Source organism: Ctenopharyngodon idella, chromosome 10 (genome assembly GCF_019924925.1).
Source record: "Ctenopharyngodon idella isolate HZGC_01 chromosome 10, HZGC01, whole genome shotgun sequence".
NCBI classification, from domain to species: domain Eukaryota; kingdom Metazoa; phylum Chordata; class Actinopteri; order Cypriniformes; family Xenocyprididae; genus Ctenopharyngodon; species Ctenopharyngodon idella.
This window is the reverse complement of record NC_067229.1, coordinates 31,273,016-31,294,812: the sequence shown is the minus strand read 5'-3', so window position 1 is coordinate 31,294,812 and position 21,797 is coordinate 31,273,016. Positions and strand designations below refer to the sequence as shown.

The 21,797-nt window shown below is 35.8% G+C and overlaps 2 protein-coding genes across 4 annotated transcripts in view; one reads left to right on the top strand and one right to left on the bottom strand.

The window, feature by feature from the left end:
- The window catches only part of LOC127521197 (protein phosphatase 1 regulatory subunit 3C-B-like), a 183,682-nt gene that overhangs the window by 13,032 nt on the left and 148,853 nt on the right, over positions 1-21,797 (top strand). The gene's annotated exons all lie outside the window — the stretch shown is intronic.
- On the bottom strand, positions 10,280-18,759 carry prkab1a (protein kinase, AMP-activated, beta 1 non-catalytic subunit, a). 2 transcript variants are annotated; one of them, XM_051910284.1, is made up of 8 exons: positions 18,595-18,759; positions 16,234-16,448; positions 15,974-16,143; positions 14,324-14,417; positions 14,135-14,249; positions 13,875-14,008; positions 11,101-11,169; positions 10,280-11,007 (listed from the first exon to the last, which is right to left on the bottom strand). In XM_051910284.1, the coding sequence occupies exons 2-8, from the start codon at positions 16,378-16,380 to the stop codon at positions 10,930-10,932; spliced, it is 807 nt and encodes a 268-aa protein (XP_051766244.1). In that variant the 5' UTR covers positions 16,381-16,448; positions 18,595-18,759; the 3' UTR covers positions 10,280-10,929. The 2 variants fall into 2 exon arrangements, with proteins under 2 accessions (XP_051766244.1, XP_051766246.1); XM_051910286.1 differs by lacking the exon at positions 18,595-18,759 and adding an exon at positions 18,048-18,214.

Below are 21,797 nucleotides of genomic sequence, written 5' to 3'. Positions count from 1 at the left end.
AACACACAGCTAAATAATATTGTCAAACTTCATTTGTGTAATTTACAAAATTTCAGCTTGATTGGAAATTATGCTCAAAAACATTCAGATTTTTTTCTTCATGTCGCATCTCAAGTGCTTCACTAATAATGTTGTGCTGAGAAAAAAATCTGTGTAAAAAGTTATAAAATATAAATCACAAAAATATGTAATTGTTTATGCTTATTTCACTCTTTAGATTATAGAAGTTTACAAAATATATATATATATATATATACTACTTTCACACTGTCAGTTTTTGGGATTGACAACCGCATTTATTTACAGGTGTGAGTCTCGAAATGTCCCGTTCACACAGCAACTTGCAGTAGCATCTCAAATAGCCTGTCTGTATGAATGTGTAACTAGAGTCAAGCCCTTATTCTCTTACCAGTAACCATAGCGACAGTGACCAAAGTAATATCAAAGATGGCGACGTCCATAAAACTGAAAATTCTTTTTGACACAACAAGTGTCCAATTGAACCACAACTCGAGTTCATCTGTCAAAATTAATTAACCGACAGAAGCTTCAATGTAAACACGCGCCAACTGGACGCATTTAATCGTTGCACTCGCAGTGTCTCGTGCATGACATGGCATTTGAGTCACACATAGAACACAAAACTGACGGGAGCTGCTCAGGTGAAGAACAGTGACTGGATCTAAAACCTTCAGATGACACACAGCTCATATCTCCATCGCAGTAAGTTACCAAAAGTGAAACCACACACACGAAACCCCCTTAGCATACCGGCTGTCTCGCACTGTATGCAGGGGCGAACTTAACCAATAAGCGAGGTAAGCAGCCGCTTAGGGCCCCGGGGAATTAGGGGGCCCCCGACAAATACCAAGAAGCCTATATAAATCATATATTACTTATTAGTTTTCTATCATATATTGTATGGCCTGTATATAACCAACAAGATTTTAACGTTATTATATCTGCTCGTAGACGTAGAGAAAGAGCGCGCAAGAGTAAGAATTTGCAAGCAGAAGACGAGGTTTAGAAATTAGACAATGAAACGCAGCTACTAAAGTGAGCAGGATATATTAAAATGTAGCACATGTCATGGATTCGGCAGGTATGTATTCATGATACTAAGTGGGGCAGACGGTCTCAGAGCCCTCCCTAGCTCTACAGCGCCCCACAAGTTTCCAATGTAAATCTGTGGTGAAAAATGGAACTGCGGCGCCCTCATATAGGGAGCCATTTGGTGAGATTTCTGGCTGCCCCGCTTATTTCCACGTGACGTTACCTCACGTAAACCTCGCTCCAGATCAAGACGATATCAGTCCGCTTCAGATAAGTGTCTGCATCAGGTCAGTAACTAGTTGGCTTGTCTGTTCTTCCTATGTGGAGTAGCGTATTAAATTAATTAGAGTAGGCCTATAAATCCTTTAGTTTAAACGTGCTCATGTGAATAGCTTTTATATACAGTAGTTTTGTTGTGTTTGTGTTTTTCTGAGAATAGACATGACTGTTTTCTTCACTGGAATTCCTATATTACTTGAAATATTCTAAAACAACATTCGGAGGCAATGAACACTACATTAAGGCGATCAGCATTCTATGCGTTTGTCGTGTGTACTAAAATCTGCCAATCATCATTAGAGCGCCACCCTCAGGCTGAATAACGCAAGTACATTAGACTTCTGCCAAAAGTGTTTCTAATGTGTTCAGCAATTAGAATACAAAGCTTACAAAATGTTTATTATAAACTAGCGCTAAGACCCAGATCTGCCCTACCTAAATTTACGGTAAAAATATATATAGAAAAAGAGTGTTTTAAGTTTGAAGTTTGACTGTTGGACCCCATACCTGGACTCGCGTAGGACCCCCAAATCACTAAGTCCGCCCCTGACTGTATGACGTGACAGACAACTAGTTGTCCACTGCGGTTCCGTTCACACAGCAGCGCATGTTTTCTGAGAATGCGGTTGTGAGTTCGAAATAACCGCACTGTATGTGAACGTAACGGTATTACGGACTCACAGGTCGGAGCGTAATGAATCAGCGTGTCGAATCATGATTAGGATCCCGTGTCAAACCGCCAAACTGCTGAAATCACATGACTTTGGCGCTCCGAACTACGGATTCGACACGCTGATACTTTATGCTCCGAAGCTTCCTGAAGCAGTGTTTTGAAATCGGCCATCACTAAATAATTTGTTATTTTGTTTTTTTTGGCGCACCAAAAATATTCTCGTCGCTTTATAATATTAATATTGAACCACTGTACTCACATGAACTGATTTAAATATGTTTTTAGTACCTTTATGGATCTTGAGAGAGGAAATGTCATTGCTCCCTATGTAGGCCTCACGGAGCCATCGGATTTAAACAAAAATATCTCAATTTGCGTTCCGAAGATTATGAAGGTCTTACGGGTCTGGAACAGCATGAGCGTGAGTAATAAATGACAGAATTTTCAGTTTTGGGTGAACTAAGTTAACCCTTTAATTTTTGTTTTAAATACATATATTTTCTTAATATCGATAATAAAAACTGTATCTTGAGAAGCAAATCAGCATATACGATATATAATTAGCATACAGACCCCAAACTTTTGAACGGTAGTGTAAGAATGCTCAACAGAGATTTGTGGATTTGGACACTGTATGTAATCTCTCTCTGTAATCTCATCCTCTCATGCTAAACCTCTGATTCATATGATGATGTCTTATCAGCAGCTGTATTCATGGGAACAGATCGCCTACCTACAAACATCTCGTCTGCTCTCATTGTGTGAAATTGTTTTTTTTTCAACGTGGATCAGCCATCATCTGCATGATGAAATATTACTATACGTCATGTCTTCTCACAGCAGGGACGAATATGGTGAAATGCTGCATGCAAACAGTAAAACACTTACTATCTGTAAGACATTATCACGTCATACAAAACACTCTATAATGCTTTGTTTCTCATTCAACCATTATGCCGTTTTAATTTTCTAGTCCCGAGATACCACAATCATGTCAAGGAAAGCCTCTCATTCCTCCACCTCCCTGAACTCTGATTTCAACACAAGTTTTGGTGATTTATTCAGCCTATGAAGCAGGCAGACTGGAATGTCTTTGTGTGACAGTTTGACATTCATATCTCTCCCTTGTCATCTGAGGTGATTTATGTAATTCAAAGCATTTCCCCTCCCAACCAGCTTGCATTTTTTAATGTTCGGTCTCTGTGTGGACTGCCTTATTAAATATTATATATGACTCATCATCATACTTGGTGTCTTAGCACCAGCTGCACAGATACAATGAGTAATACCGTTCTTAGACAGGGCTTCATTCTGACAGAATGATATATTACGTTATGTCTTCAGGAGAGGAGGAAAATTGCTGAAGATTCTCAGGTGTATTGGGAAGATCATAGGTGCATGCTGGGATGTTGATGTTCCCTGAGTTTAGTTAAACTCCCCAAAGGCTTCTGGCTTAGTGCCATATCTTCTTTTGCTCTTGGCAAACGTGATTCCCTGAATGAGGCTTCTCTGTGCTTTAGGAATTTCTATGAAAAGAAGAGACAAATCTCACGTGTTCAGATTCAGTAACCTGATAGCACAAGGGAATTGGGGGCTTTGTTGTCATGGATGCAAACAGGAAAGGAGAGGGACAGAGGAAAGGAACAGTAAAAGCACGTTTGTTTGTTTTTTGGTATGTCCTTTAGGCTACACACATGTTCTTTGATGCAGGAGGTAATGTATTATATTGCCAATACAAAATGTGTCACGTTGTAACACCTGGTAGTCAAAGAATTACTGAAACGCCAATGACCTAACCAAGGACACATGCAATGTTTTTAGACAATGTTACAGTACAGTACAGACAATGTACTGCTCAAGAAACATTTATTGTGTACAATTGTGCAAAATATTTGTGTACAATATATATTTTTTCAGGATTCTTTGATGAATAGTAAGTTCAAAAGAACAGCGTTTATCTGAAATATAATCTTGTGTAACATTATAAATGTCTTTACTGCATCCTTGCTGAATAAAAGTATTAATTTCTTTAATTTCTTTTCAAAAAAACAAAAATAGATAAAGATAAATGCTGTTCTTTTGAACTCTCTATTCATCAAGGAACCCTGAAAAAACGTACACAACTGTTTTCAACATTGAAAATATTAAGAAATGTTTCTTGTGCATCAAATCAGCATATCAGAATGATTTCTGAAGGATCATGTGACACTGAAGACTGGAGTAATGATGCTGAAAATTCAGCTTTGCCATCACAGGAATAAATTACTTTGTAAAATATATTCAAATAGAAAACAGTTATTTTAAATTGTAATAATATTTCACATTACTGTTTTTACTGTATTTTTAATTAAATAAATGCAGCCTTGGTGATATTGATCAATATACACATATGTATATAAAGCAAGCACTTTGTCATACTTGTCCATGGCCAAACTGAAGGAGAGTTATATGAGTCAGAAACTGTTGCCTCGCCTTGTCTTTTTGTTATGGGATGGTATCAGTTCTATTTTCTGTCCGTTGCTGGAGAACTGCCTATTCTCCACCTTTTCTATTAGAAACTCATACATTCACCCTCCTTTAGAATTCCACTGACGCAGATAGAAAGGTTATTCATAAATTCACATTCTTTTTAAGGTCAGGACATTTACTTCTGGACAGTATGGTAATACAACATGACCTGGCTAAATGGCGTATAATCTCGTTAACGCTACACATATGCAATCTTGCAACTAATCAAACCAAGTTTAAAATGTTACCAAAGTGAATAATAATATCTATGTTTTGGCAGTATCTTGCAATAATCAAGAAGGTATTCCTTTTTCTTTTCTTTTTTTTTTCAAACTGTTCTGTTAAAAGTTGCATAGATTTTGGTAGCATAATCAACAAATTTTAATCAATAAACGATTATAATTAGCACTTATACATTTTTGAAGAAATCAAAAAAGATACCAGTTTGTCAGCTGATTTGGAGATTTGTGATGTACACGAGACTTTTCCCACAGAAGTAGTCCTATTATTTTTCTAAGTGGATGTCTGGAGAATACCTTAAAACGAAGGTAAAGTTCATGACATGTATCTGTCAGGCTGATGTGTGAAATCAAGCATAGGTCCCGCCAAAATCTCAAGAAACTTGACTCAATTTCAAGACAGCCTCAGGTGTATTTTAAACTCCCGGAATTATCAGAAATATCTGGTTAACTGCTTCTTGAAATAAAATTTAGTTTATAATCTTGTTTAGTTTAAAAGTAGATATATTTTGTCTCTTTTTCGTCTTTGCAAGTTCAAACAAATATGTCAGACCATTGTTTGCAATTAATTCATTTTATCATATCATTGCTTTTAATAAATTATTACATGACAATGCTGAATGGATAAATATGTTATTTTCTTCAATAAGTTAGGCCTAAATATTGCATGAGATTGTAAACCTTCCTTAAAACCTTCATATGGATAAAGTTTATTAGAGCGTCTCCTAGTGGTGAACTTTTAGATTACAACAGCTATGATGGAACCTAAGAATTTGTTAACCTTAATTGTTCACAAAAATACTCAAAATATATCTCAAGAAATTTCCTCAGAACTGGAAAACTAGCAGCAAGCAACATTTAATCATGAATGTTAGCTTGACCAATGCATGATATCCAGAGTTTGACTGACATCCACAGACGTACTAACCTGATTATACACTGAAGATAAAAGGATTTCTCAAGTTAAACCTCACACTTTCAATTTTAAATGAGTCACAAATGGCTACAAGCAAATTATGTCCTTGGCAGACACTTCTGCCAAATTGACCTGCAACAAAGCATTTAAAGAAACGTCATTTAAAACATTTGAAAACAAAAGGTTTGAATGTTCTGGAATCCAAACATTCCTGCTGATTTTGATGTCTGTTGTTTTTCCTGCTTTTTAAGAGCATTTTAAGACATCAATTGCATGTGTTTGTGGCCTCATTAAGCTAATAATGAGGAAATGGCTTATAACGATTATGTCCAGATAGCCGTTAAACCTTCAAACAGATCATATTTACCTCTTTATTTAATACTTAGGCCTACTATCCTACAACTTCTCATGTCTTATTGGTTCACAGAAAATAGAGGACAAGGACATCCATAATCAGGTCGTTCCCTGTCTGTGCTTTTCAGCAGGTGTCAGGAGGACGTCTGGTACATTGAGTCCCAAATCTTGTATAGTGGTGAGGTACTGACATTTTTTCTGAACAAAATTTGAAACAATTTCATCTGTTAAAAGTGAAAGTTTTCAGCCAGCAGATCCAATGTGAAAGGTATTAATTTTTTGTTTGCCAAAAAGTAAGTATTGATGCTTGTCAAAGAAAAATTTAGCAGCTGTATATGAATCAAAAGACATGACACCTACAGTACATCAATCAAATGTTTGGACACATTTGACTAAATTTATACAGTATTTCTCATGATTTTAACAACCTTTGATATAAAGGTTATGCGTGATGATAAAGAAATATTTTGTAAACAAACATTAAATTATTTATTTTGTCAGATATGAATTTCTTTATTATTTTTTATTTACATTTAAATTGCTTAATATACACTCTTAAAAATATGTGGATGATGCTAAATACAGGTTTAAACGGGGTCTAAAAAGTTTTGAGCTGGTCCACGATCTAACACTTCCAGAGATAGTCGAAAACACATTCGACCAGATTGCTTTCATATAGGCCCTGTTTCCACCTGGTCTTAACATGCATTTTGGTTGATCAAATTACAAGTGGAGGAGGGAGACACATACTAGTTTACACCTAGTATTAGAATCCGTCTCTTTTGTCCACTTTTAACCACTTCTGTCCTGATTTCTTCAAGGGGAGGGTAAATATGCGGGTAAATGTATGGGTTTTTTCAGATCTTTTGACCTAATGGACAAAATAAGCTCACACAATTTACATATGAAAGCTACCGGAGATGATGGAAAAACATATGGAAAGTATCATCTTTCCTTTCTGCTCTGACAGCCGCAAGACTGGCCATGAGTGCATGTTAGAATTCAGGAATGGTGAGAGAACATTGTGCTTGGTACATTTATTGTCTTCAGACCATACTTGGGTCTTCAGCCGACAAAGTTGAAATCCCATCTGGCTAGCGCCCTTCCCATAATGTTTACATTAGGTCAGTAGGCGGAGAGTAGGCGGTCTTTAGTGGCTGTTCGAACACATTCGACCACATGAGCATTTCCACTACGAAAGCAATCCAGTTGAATGCATTTTCGGCTACCTCTGGAATTGGTCGAATGTGGCTCATGTAGTCGAATGTGTTCGAACAGCCACAAAAGACCACCTTCTCTCCGCCTACTGACCTAATGGGTCCTGATGTAAAAAAAAAAAAAAAAAAAGGCATTGAAATGTGCGTATGCAATTTTCCATGCACATATTGGGATTTATAAAAAAATAAACTATCAAACATATTAAATATGTGCACACCGTATGGACATTCAGCTATGCTGCCATTCTGGATTGCAGAAAAATAAGAAAAGTAAAATAATGAAACACAAATGTAATGTTTATCTAAAGTCATTTTTGTTTTTTGGTATGGTTGAATTGGATCATCGAATGTCAGCAGCAAACACAATGGTTAAAGTGAGATTAAATACATCAAGTATTTCACCGTTTTTATTAATTTTGAGGAAGCTTGCGTTACTTATCTTAAAAAACGAACTCATATAATTTGTTTTAAATTTAAAAGCAATGCGTTACTTTACTTTATTAGGTACTTAAAAAAGTAATCTGATTACGTAACTCGCCTTATTTGTAATGCATTAGCGTCAACAGTTAGTTAACATTAGTTAGCTGTTATGCTGTTAGTTAAAGTGAACATTAGTGAGCAATGCATTTGTTACAATATTTATTAATCTTTATTAACATTTGTTAATAAAAATACAACTGTTCATTGTTAGCACAAGTCTATTAATTAATACAACTTGATTTTAATAGTGTTGACGCAGATGTTGAAAATAACATCAACTAAGATAAATGCTTTACAAGACTTTTTCATTTTTAGTTCATGTTAATTAATGTAGTTAACTAATGTTAACAAATAGAACCTTATTTTAAAGTGATGCCATATTTTGTCAAGAACATTGTTAGGATATTGATCCTATTTACTGACAAAAATTTTTAATTTGTGCTATTAAGCCATGCACACATGCACACAAACAATGAATAATGCAGCACTATGTAGCCTGATTGGAGGTTTTGCATCAGCACTCCTATAAACTGTAATTTTCTTTTTTGAAATACACCTACATTGTAGTCAGACCTGTCTGCACTGAGTACTTTGCGTCATGAGTGACCTAAAAATGAGTAATTTATATCCATCTTCTGTGATAGAAGTTCCAGAACACATTATGGTTGTAATTTACTTAAGCCTTTATATGACCGTGTAATTATATGAGTAACTACTGAGTAATAACATTGTTTTCACTTGAATATTTTCTAACAATGTGATAAGTAGGCCAAGCAATGACCTTCTTTCCTGGCTTGTCACAGTTGTAGGCATAGGGTATGTTGTATGGGTGGTCCAGGATGGACTAGCATTTATGCATTGCATAATCTTGTGATGAATTTGACAGCATCTGTGAAAGAAATTGATCAAATGTTAGAATGCTTATTAGCCAGTTAATGATAACCAGAGGCTTATGCAACAAGAGTCTGATCCTGCGAGATATGACTGTAGTCCTCAACATTATCATGGAGAGGGATTATAGTGGCCCTATAGAGTACTTCAACACTCAGTTAATGCATGAATTTCAGTGCATTAGAAATCAAATACCATGGCATCTGCAAACAAATTGTGCTTTATCTAACTTCACTTTTCAGAGTTGAAATTACACAATGAATTTTAATCAACTGGTCTCAAGGTGCTTTTTAGTGGATTTATGCAGTCAGTTTGCCCAGGTGTTGTTCATCACAGTAACTAACAACTATGACAACCGTAAGTGCCCTTGAAAACTTTTCAGAGCGATGTCAACTGAAATAGATGCAACTAAAAGAGATGCTCTATCAGTTCTCAAATGTTTTATACACTCTTTAAAAAAAAAGGTTTAACCCCCCCAAAAGGGATTTTTCTCAGTGATGCCAAAGAACCTTTCGGTTAACTTTTTTAAAAAATATTTTAACCCTCTACAGCACAGCATTGCCCTCAGGCAACGGAAAGTTTTCTTAAACCCTATGTTTAGTAAAAAAAATTTTAAATGATTACAACCAATTAGAAAGGTCGAGAAAGGTGTGGGAGTCACTATCAAGCACCATTTAAAGGTGGGACGTCCTGTTTTGACACCATGGTCACAGGAGCACATGGTGTGAGAAGGCGGCAAGATTATTTGCTTTAGTAATCTTATTTAAAATGACATGAACAGTACATAAAAAATATGTGTGTGTGTGTATGAAGGTGTAGAGAAGACTTTTGTCAGGTTTTATGAATTTTTTTTTTATTTTGCATGTTCAGAAATTCAGTTTTTCTTTTCGTTGCCTCAGGGGCAATAAGGGGTACTTTTCGAGGATGTTTTGGACAATACCTCACATTGGCCATAATGTGTTATAAGAAGGAAAGATGCAGGGTTCCTGGGTGTGCAGGAACACCCAAAGTGAAGTGAAAAAATTGTAACATACACCTCTATTTCACAGCAGAGAAGAAGTGCTTTTTGAAGTTTCGCATGGAGTGAAATCTTATTACATGAAGTACATTATATGGCATGACCTATGCATGTATCAAATTCAATATATCAATGTCTTTCAAGTGTTTTTTACTTAATGATTTCTTGACATTTTTTAAAAAAAAATTGATTTTGATGATAATTTTCTCTATGATTCTGTATGATTAAAAAAAAATTATCAATAAAATGTTCCCAAATGAACCAAAAAATGATGTGGAATTTTTTTTTTTTTTTTTTCATGTGCCATCAACGTGTGCAGTAGAGGGTTAATAATCTAAAAAAATAAATAAATACATAAATATTTCACTATAAAGAACCTTTTGTGCAATGGAAAAGTTCCATGGATGTTAAAGGTTCTTCAAGGAACAATGCTTTATTTTAAAGAGTATATTATTAAGGGGGATATTTTGGTCTACCTAATATCCTGATGACTTTGAAGTATTTTTGGAAGGTCCCGAGAATTTGCATATGCTGCAGTACTTAATGTCCAAAGCCAGAATGAAGGGCATTCATGGTTTCAAGAGCATAAAATTGCCACAACTCAATCCACCCTAATGCCATTGTAAATGCGATAATGAAACAGAACCAAAATTGGTGGAATCATTTATTAAATATGATAATTTCAAAGAACATAAGACAGATTAAAAGTTAAATCAATATATTTGCAATATTTATTTTGTTCTGTTCTAATAAAAATGTAGAAGATTAAAAGATGGATTTAAAAGATCAACTTTTTCATGAAATTGAAAAAAATGGATTTAGTTTCTTGAGTGAAACATTTTCTCAAACCCTGCAGTTTTTCTAGATTTGGGTCTCCAACGCAAACTGCTGATAACAGGGCCTTTTCTGGCTGATAATCAATATGCTTCCTAATAATATATTCATATTTATCTACACAACTATATAATTTTTAAACACTGAACTAAACAAAATAATAAACATGTCAAGCTCTATTTACACTCATTTTCACATTCAAAATCACCTCTTCTTGTCCATATACTGGTTTAGATTCAGTCAATTTGGCCCAGTTCCACCGAGTAATGGTTTTTAAAAGTGTAAAAGTAAAAGTACAGATATGTCCTGTACCTCTAAGCTATTTCTATGTTTCTGGTTAGTCTATACCCAATAAGGTGGGATTTTTCTCTAAAGTGCATCTCTGTGCATCCCTATTTACAATAATACATACTATGTAAGATATATCAGAGGTCATATAAACTGAGTGTTTGAAATGGCCATGTTTCTCAGATTGGCTTGTACAGCAGGGTTGTGACATATTTCTTCTTATACCGGTGGGTGGCACTCAGAACCATTACGCCATCCTGTCAGAGAACCAGACAAGATACAGAGTCATCACAACAGACTTGAAATCAATACCGGTTCATCTCACAGAGCTCTTTAAGTTGATTTTTTACCTTAATGGACAGAGCATACAGGTGATTAAGCATGACGTGATTGGGCTCAGGGAGCAAAGCTGGATCACACTGTTAGAAAACAAGAACATATTTCCATTAGCCTGAACTCATTTCCATTGGCAGCATCTATTTTGAACCTTACAATGCAATTATGCAAATGAAACACTTTTAAGTAAAGCATAAAAATAAAATTAAAACAATAACTGTAATTACATCAGGGTTTCCCAATCTGGGTCTCGATCCTCAAAAGGGGGTCATCTGGACTACTTAATTTTAGTAATTTATAATGGGAGTCTATACATTTTTTGACAAATTAAATAACATGATTTTTTTATATAAATTTTCCATGCCTTTTTCAATAATTCAAATTCAAATCAATTTGCCAGTTAATCATTTGATTGTGATCAATTGTGAACCACTGAAAAGAAAAGAATGACTCACATCACTATGACTTGCAAGCAAGTTTTATGGCCCGTTCACACCAAGAACAATAACTATAATATAAAGATAACTATAACGATAACTACATTAGCATCCACACCAGTGGACGATATCGTTCTGTTTATTCTAAGTGCGCTGCAGTTTTGTCGTCTGTCGCTTTAAATGCTCAAGCTCTTTAAATCAGGATGGATGCTGATATGTTGTCAATGAATGTTTTATCGTTCATCAGCTGGGAAAAAAAAGCTCTGACAGTGATTCTAACAATAGCATTTCTCTGTGACGTTATAGTATTGTGTGGACTGTGCTATTCTTTTATATTTAGAATGATTTTTGAACTATATCTTTATTGTTATAGATATCGTCCTTGGTGAGAACGGGCCTTTTCTCTATACAAGAGCAATATCAGTAGATTAAATATTTTAAGTGTACATAATGTTATCAATTCTAAAGTTATAGATAGAATTATGTATATTTAAGCATAATAAAAATACTTATTAAAAACAAAATCAATTAATTAATTTTCATAACTTTTCCAGAGTTGAACATTTTATTTGTTAATAATATCTACTGATACTTTTAGAGTGCAATGAAAACTAATTATACATTTTTTTCCCCTAAATTCTTTGTTGTCTGGTTTATTTTTTTCTGGTTTCTGTGTTTTATGATTTAACACAAATTAGCTTATAAAACTTTGGTTTAATTAATCTTTAAAAATGTAATCCAACTCCTTTTTTTTTTTTAAGTGCTGCACGTCTTGCACTTTTACTTTAAAAATTACAGCAAGTATTGAAAAAAAATAATCTTTTAGTTGTGAGATATTCCTTAAGAATAATTTTTCAATAAATTGTATTATTATTATTATTATTATTATTATTAACTATTATTATTATTAAGAAGTAAATTTTACTACACAATAGTAATACATTTCTGTCGTAATTTCTTCACATTAAACTGAACTTTTTGGCGGTTTGTAATGAGTTTCTGTGAGTATGTGCAGTAGAAAAAACACAGATCGTGTCGACTTCATATTATTTAATAATGTGATTTAGTAATCACAGACACTAGTCCAAATATCACGATTTGAATTTTATTAAATGTAAAGCCCTACTTTTGATATATACATTCCTTGAAATTCCTTAAAGGTCACCTATTATGCTAAATCCACTTTTACAAGGCGTTTGGATATAAATGTGTTAGCAGTGTGTGAACACAACCACCCCACAATGATAAAAATCCACCCACTTTTTTTTTAAATCCCCATTAAACCGAAGCAGTCTAATTAGACAAGCCGTTTTGATTCTCTGAGTAATGTGACGTCACATTACTCATGCCCCGCCCACGGCCGCTGATTGACAGTCCTGTATTACCATGGTTGTACGCTGTCCGCCATTTTCTCCACGGTAGAGCAGCTGTATTGACAACAATGTCTGGTAAGTAATTGAGATGTTTTGTTGTTGGATGTAAGAGTGAATATAACAATCTTCATTTACTGACATCTGAGCCGCTGAACGCAGTGGATTAGTTTTATTTTTGAAGGGAATGCGCCACAGATCTAATATGCACATACGATTTCTGTAACGTTGCCTGCTATTTACGTTCACAGACATAACTGGCTGTGTTTATGTGAACTGTGTGTTTTTGACAGAACCTTGTGTGTATTTGACAGTTTAAACAAAACAAAAAATGTGAAAGAGAAGTCACTCACGAGACTTGACGTCTGACAGCTGTGTGTGTGCGCTTCAGATAAGTGCGCTCAGCAAACAATCCATTAGAAGTTTAAACTGATATCGCTTTAAAACTCGTGGAAATAATAAACTTTAATGATGAAAGAAAAACTGCTATCCGTGAGAGTGATCGCGATATAGATGATAATCAAAACCAAGCAGATGTCTTGTTAATATTTGGCAGAGAATCCGATTGAGGCAGTAACTGTGATCGTAGAGAGGGGGCGGGGCACAAAAGCTCATTTGCATTTAAAGGCACATGCGCGAAAACAGCCTGTTCGCGACTGTAGTCAGAAATGGGTATTTACAACATGGATTTATAAAAGATCTGTGAGGTATTTTAAGCTGAAACTTCACAGACACATTCTGGGGACATCTGAGACTTAAATTACATCTTAAAAATGGGCATAATAGGGGACCTTTAAATTTCAGTAAAAATGGAAATTATGACATTAATTCCACAATTTTCAGTTTTTTCAGAGTTTTCAGCATAGCAGAGATCATAGGGCCTTAAATCAAATCAAATACTTTAGTAGAGAATGGTACTATGATGGTAATCTAATCTGTAATTTTTGCAGGCCTAATGCAAGGTATTTTGCAAATACTCACTGAGATGCCTGTGTCCTTATTGAGGATGACCTGTAGGAGATGAGGGGGCAGGATGGGGGGAGATTTGAATTTCTCTTCCTGTTTGGGGACATAAGAGTCCTGATGGTACGGCCCAGGAGGAGAGCTGGACAGATCTATAATCAATAAAGACAATGTGTCACAACAACCCATGACTGACCGTTTTGGTCATTTTCAGTTTTTTGTGATTAAACAGCGCTAAGATATGATGAAATGAAATGTGGAAATGGTTGTGTTCAAACCTGACATGTCAGAGCATTTCTGTGAATCCACCATGAGTGCATCAAACACCTCAAAGTCTGTCTTCTTCACCTGGATGATATTGTTGACCGTGCCGAGCTGGTTGGTCACCACAGGCTAAAGAGAAAAAAAAAGGTCATTATGCTGGTTTTATAGTACTAATGGACGATGATGACTGATGTCTCTGTCACCTCTGTTGGGTCATGTGTCCACTGTCCATCCACGAAGAATTTATACTGGTGTTCACCCTCAGGCAAATCTACAATTGCCACAAAGTTGTTTTGACTATTAAAGAAACAGAGGTAAAAGAAAAATAATAATGTTAAATGAATGGATTTGAAGTTTATTCTAAAGAAGAAGACTTCTCCACTTGTTACGTACCAGTGTTACATTAGTATTATTTCTGTCATGACAACTCTCAGAGTGTTTGGCATTGTAATGGATATGACTATGTTGATGTTTTGTCTTGGTGGAATAGATCTGCTACGCTGCTGCTGCAGAACAAGTATGGGACTTGCTACTAACAATACATACAAAACACACTGCTGTGAGCAAGTCAGACATGCTGCTGCTGTACAAAATAGCATACATGAATTACCCGTAACAGATCTATACAGGTGGAGGGTTTCTGAATGCACACTGCAAGTGCTACAGTGAATGCTAACCAAGTATTTGAAGGTTGATAGAGCAGGAACTAATCAGCTGTGCCCTATCGAGAATATGTGATTGCAAGCTGAATGAATTATAAGGACCTATCAGTCTGTGCCATCTAGAGTTTCATGACAGAACTTTGTACTTATATATATTAATATTAGCTATATATTTTAATATTTAGTTTTAATTTTATATATTTATTTTTTTACTTTTTTAATAGTTATAGACAGGGCTTGACATTAACTTTTTTGCTCACCAGCCACTGTGGCTAGTGGTTTTTCCAAAGTTACTAGCCACTCAGCACTTTCACTGGCACAATTTTGCTGCTGGGAAATTACATTTTATATGATTAAAGTTGACTTTGGCATGCTTAAATTACTTGATTTTGAGTCATTTTACTTGATTTAAAACCCTTTCCAACTTTCAAATGCAGACTGATCACCCAAAGCAAGACTACATGGTATCAGCTGGTATGTACAGGTGGGCAAGAGGTGGGTAGTATGACCATAATATGAGAAATTTTATAAGTTATTTTTGTTAGGCTATATAAAAAGAACAAAGAAGCAAATTAGCAAATTACAAATACAATAGTAAATTAAAAAAAAACCTTTTTTTTCAGAGACAGTAGGTTAATTTAACATGTATACATTTATTTAACATCTTTTGTTGTTTGATTAACATTAATGACAGACATATTTAATTAGGCTGCTGAATGCATGGATGTAATATACTGACACATATCCAGTTTTTACCCACCTGTTTACGTCCACTTAAGCCATAACCGACTGTATTCACACGAGATACTCCACACGATGGACATTTTGACATCTGTGTGTGCATGTATTTGACTATTCAGGCGCAAGGAGAACTGATCGTGCGCGCGACACAGAGAGAGAGAGCGCACGCGAAAGAGCACTTCTGTTGTGTGTCATTTAGCGCAATTCCGCCTATCCTGCCTTCACTAACAGCAAGTTAATCAATAAAGAATTGTGATTGAAATGTAAGTTTATGATACGACGAGCTTGGCTACCTTTCATCTGGCTTTAGACTGAAATTATATTCAGCCCGCCAAAGTGGCTAGTGGGAGTGGCTGTCTTACCCGCCACAGCTGAAATCTACCCGCATTTGGCAGGTTGGCGGGTGTTAATGTCAAGCCCTGGATATAGATAATGTTAACTGTTATGTACCTCCTAATCAAAGGAATCTTATTGGTCCAATTATTAAAAGAGCCAGAAATATAGACTTCTTTTCCAGCTCCTGTCCACCGAAACACAGTGGGTCGATCTAAAGTGAGGACCTTTTCACTGGTCTCCAGGTCTGGTCTCCAGTCAATAAATTCCTCTTTTTCTAATGGTGCCTAATAGAAAATTAAAGACAGAACACATGGTCATCATATCTGGATCATGATATCTTCATAAGCGAACAGATAATGTGAGCCAACACGCACTTTGATGTCCTCCCCATGAAAAATATCTGCATCTTCTGGGCTGTCCATCAGGATTTTAGGACGGTCTCCTTCCTTTGTTCCTCGACTGTCCCTTCTGTGGGACTTTTCCTGGCCCATGCCCGCCCTCTCACTGCTTGTGTTCCCCATAGTGCTCTTAACAAGCCTTCCCAGAGGTCACACAGGGTGAGCAGCCAGCTGGTTGTGCTCAAAATTATCTGTAACCCCAAACAAACACCACAATAGTTTAAGAAACATGGTGATCTTAATGTCATGCATCACTAATCCTATATGTGACCCTGGACCACAAAACCAGTCATAAGTCGCACGAGTATATTTGTAGCAATAGCCAACAATACATTGTATGGCTCAAAATTATCGATTTTTCTTTTATGCCAAAAACCATTAGGATATTAAGTAAAGATCATGTTCCATTAAGATATTTTGTAAATTTCCTACCGTAAATATATCAAAAATCTATTTTTGTGAGTGGATATGCGTTGCTAAGGACTTCATTTGGACAACATTAAAGTTGATTTTTTTTGCACCCTCAGATTCCAGATTTTCAAATAGTTTTATCTCGGCCAAATATTGTCCTATCCTAAATCTCAATTTCAAAAACTTCACCCTTATGACTGGTTTTGTGGTCCAGGGTTACATATAACACATGGATTTCCCCAGCAAACATGGAACATTCTCAGAACTTTAGCTCATGTTCTGGCAAAGTTCTCTCAAAGTTATGAATAAACATTCTTCCAGTAACATTAATAGAACATTGATCAAAGTTATCTGGTCTTCAATAATGATCTCAAAACATTATTTATACTTCGTTCATGAGCATTTTTTCTGATTTGTTTTAGTTGGATGTTCGTCTAATGTATTTAAACATTGCTACTTACTACTTGTTTCAGAATGTTCAGAGAACATTCAAAAGTAACATTTCCATAATATTTGCAAAATTATATAATGGAATGTTTCTTTAAAGTTAAGCAATATCCAAGCAAAAAAAGTTTTTAAAACATTTAAAATACTGGATGTTTTGAACATTCAGGGAATATTTAGAAATAACATTTTTGTAACTTAATGGGAATGTTAGCAAAATGTTCTTAGAACATATTTTTGTTAGCTGACTCTTTATAGTTCTGAAAGTCAAGCTTGGTTCTGAATTCACTTTTACTGCTTTTTCTACACACTTTCTTCTGCAGTAAATTCAACTTAACGTACAGACTCTGATAAGTCTGTCCCCATTAAATGGCTTGATAAGAGAAAATTTTCTTTCTGGCTGTACTGCCTATTAAAACAGGCCAATTTAATTAATGTCACAGCAAAATCATGATTTGCTTCTTGCTAACGTTAATCAGTTGCAGGCGAAATTTGTAAGTTAGGAAGAGAAGCATTATCATTCTTTTGGAAAATTTCATTGGACAAAGATTTTGTATATGCCCATGATGCAAGATACATTCAACATCATCAAATTTGCAGTAAGTCATCAATGTTTCAGGTCCATTTTGCCATTAACATAAACAGCAAATAGACATGAACTAAAACCAACCATTTAGATTTCATCTTTGATTGGGTCTTTAGGTGTGCTATATAGGTTTTTAGATTTTAAAACATTACACTTTAAAATCTTTGTTGAATTAAACTGAAAAAAATGCTGTCAGGTTATTGTAATTTCTGCATACTAACTAGTGATTGGTCTTAATCAAACATCTGAGTTCGTAGTCCCATGTGGTATGAAAGTGTTTTTAGGTTATTTATCTTGCAAGCAATGGCATTTCTCCTTCTTTAAATATGCAAAACGAATTTACACTTACTCAACAAAACAATATTTTGACAACGTTGGCAGCACCATTAATTTAACTGCGTATTTCATTGCTGAAGCTGGAGACCTCAGGAACCTCGAGGCACAATTTCTATTGCTGTATTTTTCCACATGGTTTTAGAAAACCTTACTCTACTGCAAGGTCACACGCTCTCAAATGAAGTCTGGCAAAAAAAAGATAAAGGAGAGCCAGTAACTTAACCTTCAGGTTCAAACATATGAAAGAAGATGCATCGTCCTAATATAAAAAGCAAACCAATCGATTTGCATTTAGTGGCAGCCTTCATCTCAATTTCAATATCAGTCTTTACTATGATGGAAAAATAATGCAGACGCTTTGACTGTGAAACTATGTAAATCCCGTTATATTGATATTAGAAACAACCATACGCTGTCGCGCGCCACCCTGCAACAACACTGTAGTAGTGCTATATAGTTAGCCGCATCGAGCATTCTTATCGATTGCAAGATTGCCACAAATTTTTCATTTTTGAAATAATTTAATCACGGTTGCACAATTCTAATGCGACAGGACTTACATTCTCTTTTGCGCAGTACCGTATGAATTCGCGACCGCTACTTGCCCTCGATCACAGTTATTTCGTCATTTTTTCATTCACGTTGCTTATCGTCACACACTCAACATCCTCGCATCCACTCCGCCCACCGCGGACTATAACTCCACTCCGCATGCGCAGCTTCAACTACGGCCGCTAGGGGGAGAGAAGCAGCTGTTTCTCTGCGCATGCGCGTTTCTTACAACAAACAAAAGCTAGTGGAACACACAAATACAGGGCGCTCCTTATTCTCTAGAAGCTAAATCTTTATGAAATTTTGCAGTCACAAGTGTGCATCAGTTATTACATTTGTTTTGTTTTTTTCCATGAAAGGTCTTTTTGTTTGTATTCATGGCATTTGAAACGAAATATACCTCGGTATTGTCCATATTGTCTATGGGAATATGTGTAATGTCTATTAACCGCCACTGGATGGACACATTTAACCATCACTTCACCACCTGACCGCAACCACTTTTCCAAATGAAAGATCAAAAGAGATGGTGGTCTCGAGAATTAAACGAACCCCCCATGTTCTTTTGTCTTTTTATTTAAGAACTCAAAGATCTCTATATTGAATGTGTAGCCTACATAATAACAATCTTCTCGAACGTAGAGTGTGCATGGCGTGTACATATCCACATGTGTACATGTAAGTTTTCTGCAGTTAATGCTTTTCTTCAGTCTCAGTGTGTCATCAGATTCATTGTGAGTGTCATGCAAAGTGTAATTACTCCCCCACTGGTTTTCCCTCTGTCATAGTCAGTGTTACAGACCAACCACCACACACACACACACACACACACACACACAAATTCGTTCTCCTCTTTCTCACCCTCCCACTTAAACATTCAGTGAAAAAAAATGCTGTTCTGAGTGTATTAAAAAGGAACATTGCTGTGCAAAAACAAGAATGTATAACATCTTTTACTTTGCTAGGCATTTGCTGTGCTTTTCTGGGTGGAGCAGTCGACTTACCAGGCAACATTTGAATATCAGAATTTGCATTTGTGATCCCCTTCAAGTTCATCCTATTAGACAGCACACCGTTTTGCTCATACACAGACACGCACCAGAAAAGACTAGTGGGAGACAAGTAGATATCAAACCAACATGGCTTCAAAGTCAGGAAATGTAGCATTTTGAGGTGAGATGTCTATGTCTCACTTCCTTTTAGACATGCTCTACTGGAGCTATTTACATCATTTATGATGATAACCTAGATTTACATCAGTATATAGTCTACCCATTATTTCTCTTTGTTTTGGCCATACAATAGCGAAACAGATGTAGTGAAATTGACTGATGAGATAGCCTACTTTTGGTCTGGTAAATGATCTAATGCAGCTCTTGAAGTAAAACCAATAGGTGTCAAATGATTCTGCGTAAAGAAGGAAATTATAGACAGAACTCTGTGGCACTGAATTCATGATCAGCCTGTGAAGGTCAGGAGTATTTTTAAGGTTAGTGCGTCATATAGACAAAAGGAGGTCAAGAGAGTGCCTTATAGCTGAAAACGCTGAAAGAATTGGTTGAATATTTCATGAAATGTGCTTTTAAAAATAGAGACAAAGATGCAAGGCTAGACCACCAAGACTCCATCAGCTGCATCTCCTGCTCCATCTGATTAGTGTGTGAAACTAAATGTAGTAAAAAGGAAACTGGATTTTCATCTCACATACTATATATATATATATATATATATATATAGGCCCTATATATGAATGTATATGTGTGTGTGCGCGTGTGTTTTTGTGACATATCAGTACACAAATTTGTATAATGACATGGGTATGGCGTATTACAAGGAGAGGGTGACTTATGAGGACATTACCCCATGTCCCCATTTTTCAAAAGGCTTATAAATCATACAGAATGAGTTTTTGTGAGAAAGTAAAAATGTGCACAGTTTCCTGTGATGGGTAGGTTTAGGAGTAGGGGTAGTGTAGGGCGATAGAAAATACAGTTTATACAGTATAAAAACCATTACGCCTATGGAATGTCCCCACAATTCACAAAAACAAACCTGTGTGCGTGCTTGCGTGCGTGCCTGTGTTTATAGAAATATATTACAGGTATATAATTTATAATGTATATTACATCTTAATGGTCCTAAATTAAGCTTAGATTTATTAATTGGCATACATTACATGTATGTTGTATATATACAAGAAAAAAAAAACTGTATTTGTGTTTTGGTAGAAATAAAACCCCTCAGTAAACATATAATAAGGGCAAAATAATAAGCTTAATTGCAATGAAAATGCAAAATATTTTAATGGACCTAAATCAAGCCTAATTTCCTTAAAAATTATGTGCAAAATATAAGTTTTTTATTTTTTTCTGTTGATTTTTGACCTAAGTGTTGTTTTTAATAAACCCTGTTGGTCTTTTGTAGTTGATGCTATGTTGAAAGTTGATGTTTTATTTATATCTTCACTTCAAAAAATAAGCATGACAAGTGTAATGCTGCTTTAATTTTTCTTCTTACTAGGATTTAGGCTACTCTAACAACAAATTGACTTCTGCTCTTGAATCTATAATTCACCTACTGACATTCCAAGCTGGTCTATGAGAGCATCAGATGGGTGCAGAGGAGACACTGATGTCCGACTGTAGAGAGTGATAAGGATCGGCCTTCTGCCAGACTGTCCTCCTTCTCATCGTCTGAGCAGCTGATTGATGCCATCTACCGCGCTGTGATACATCTTCACTTCAATGGATCATTGCTCATGACACTTCGGAATCAAAAGAAGGTGCTATCAGGAACTGCGGCGAGTGCCAGACTCCAGACTGACATCATCATGAGTTTACACTATTTAATGTGAATCCAGACGAAGGAGCATCTCGGCTCATATAGGGTAATATATATTAAAAAAACAGCAACGTAAGCTCAGTGTTCGCTTGAAGTTCTTCAACATAACGTTCCAAATGGTACTCTGATATTTTCAAGAGAATGTCAGATGCAGGACAGGCCCCATGGGACAGAGCAGAGACAGTGACGCTGTGCACTCACAGATGTGTAAAAAGCTCCCTGCCAGGGGCCGTGCCTGTCACATCTGCTACTGCAACTTCCCTTAGTGCTCTGAGCCGAACTTTTATTAGTTTTATTAGGACCATCACCATTTTCAGCTGTTTCATTCCGACGAATATTTTGTACATCATGAGGACATCAAAATTGTGAA

Coding starts and splice junctions, on each gene's coding strand:
- prkab1a (XM_051910284.1), bottom strand. CDS start 16,380: ATGGGGAACACAAGCAGTGAGAGGGCGGGCATGGGCCAGGAAAAGTCC. Junction 16,144..16,233: donor TTCATGGGGAGGACATCAAA/GTGCGTGTTGGC, acceptor ATTTTCTATTAG/GCACCATTAGAAAAAGAGGA. Junction 14,009..14,134: donor GAAATGCTCTGACATGTCAG/GTTTGAACACAA, acceptor TATTGATTATAG/ATCTGTCCAGCTCTCCTCCT.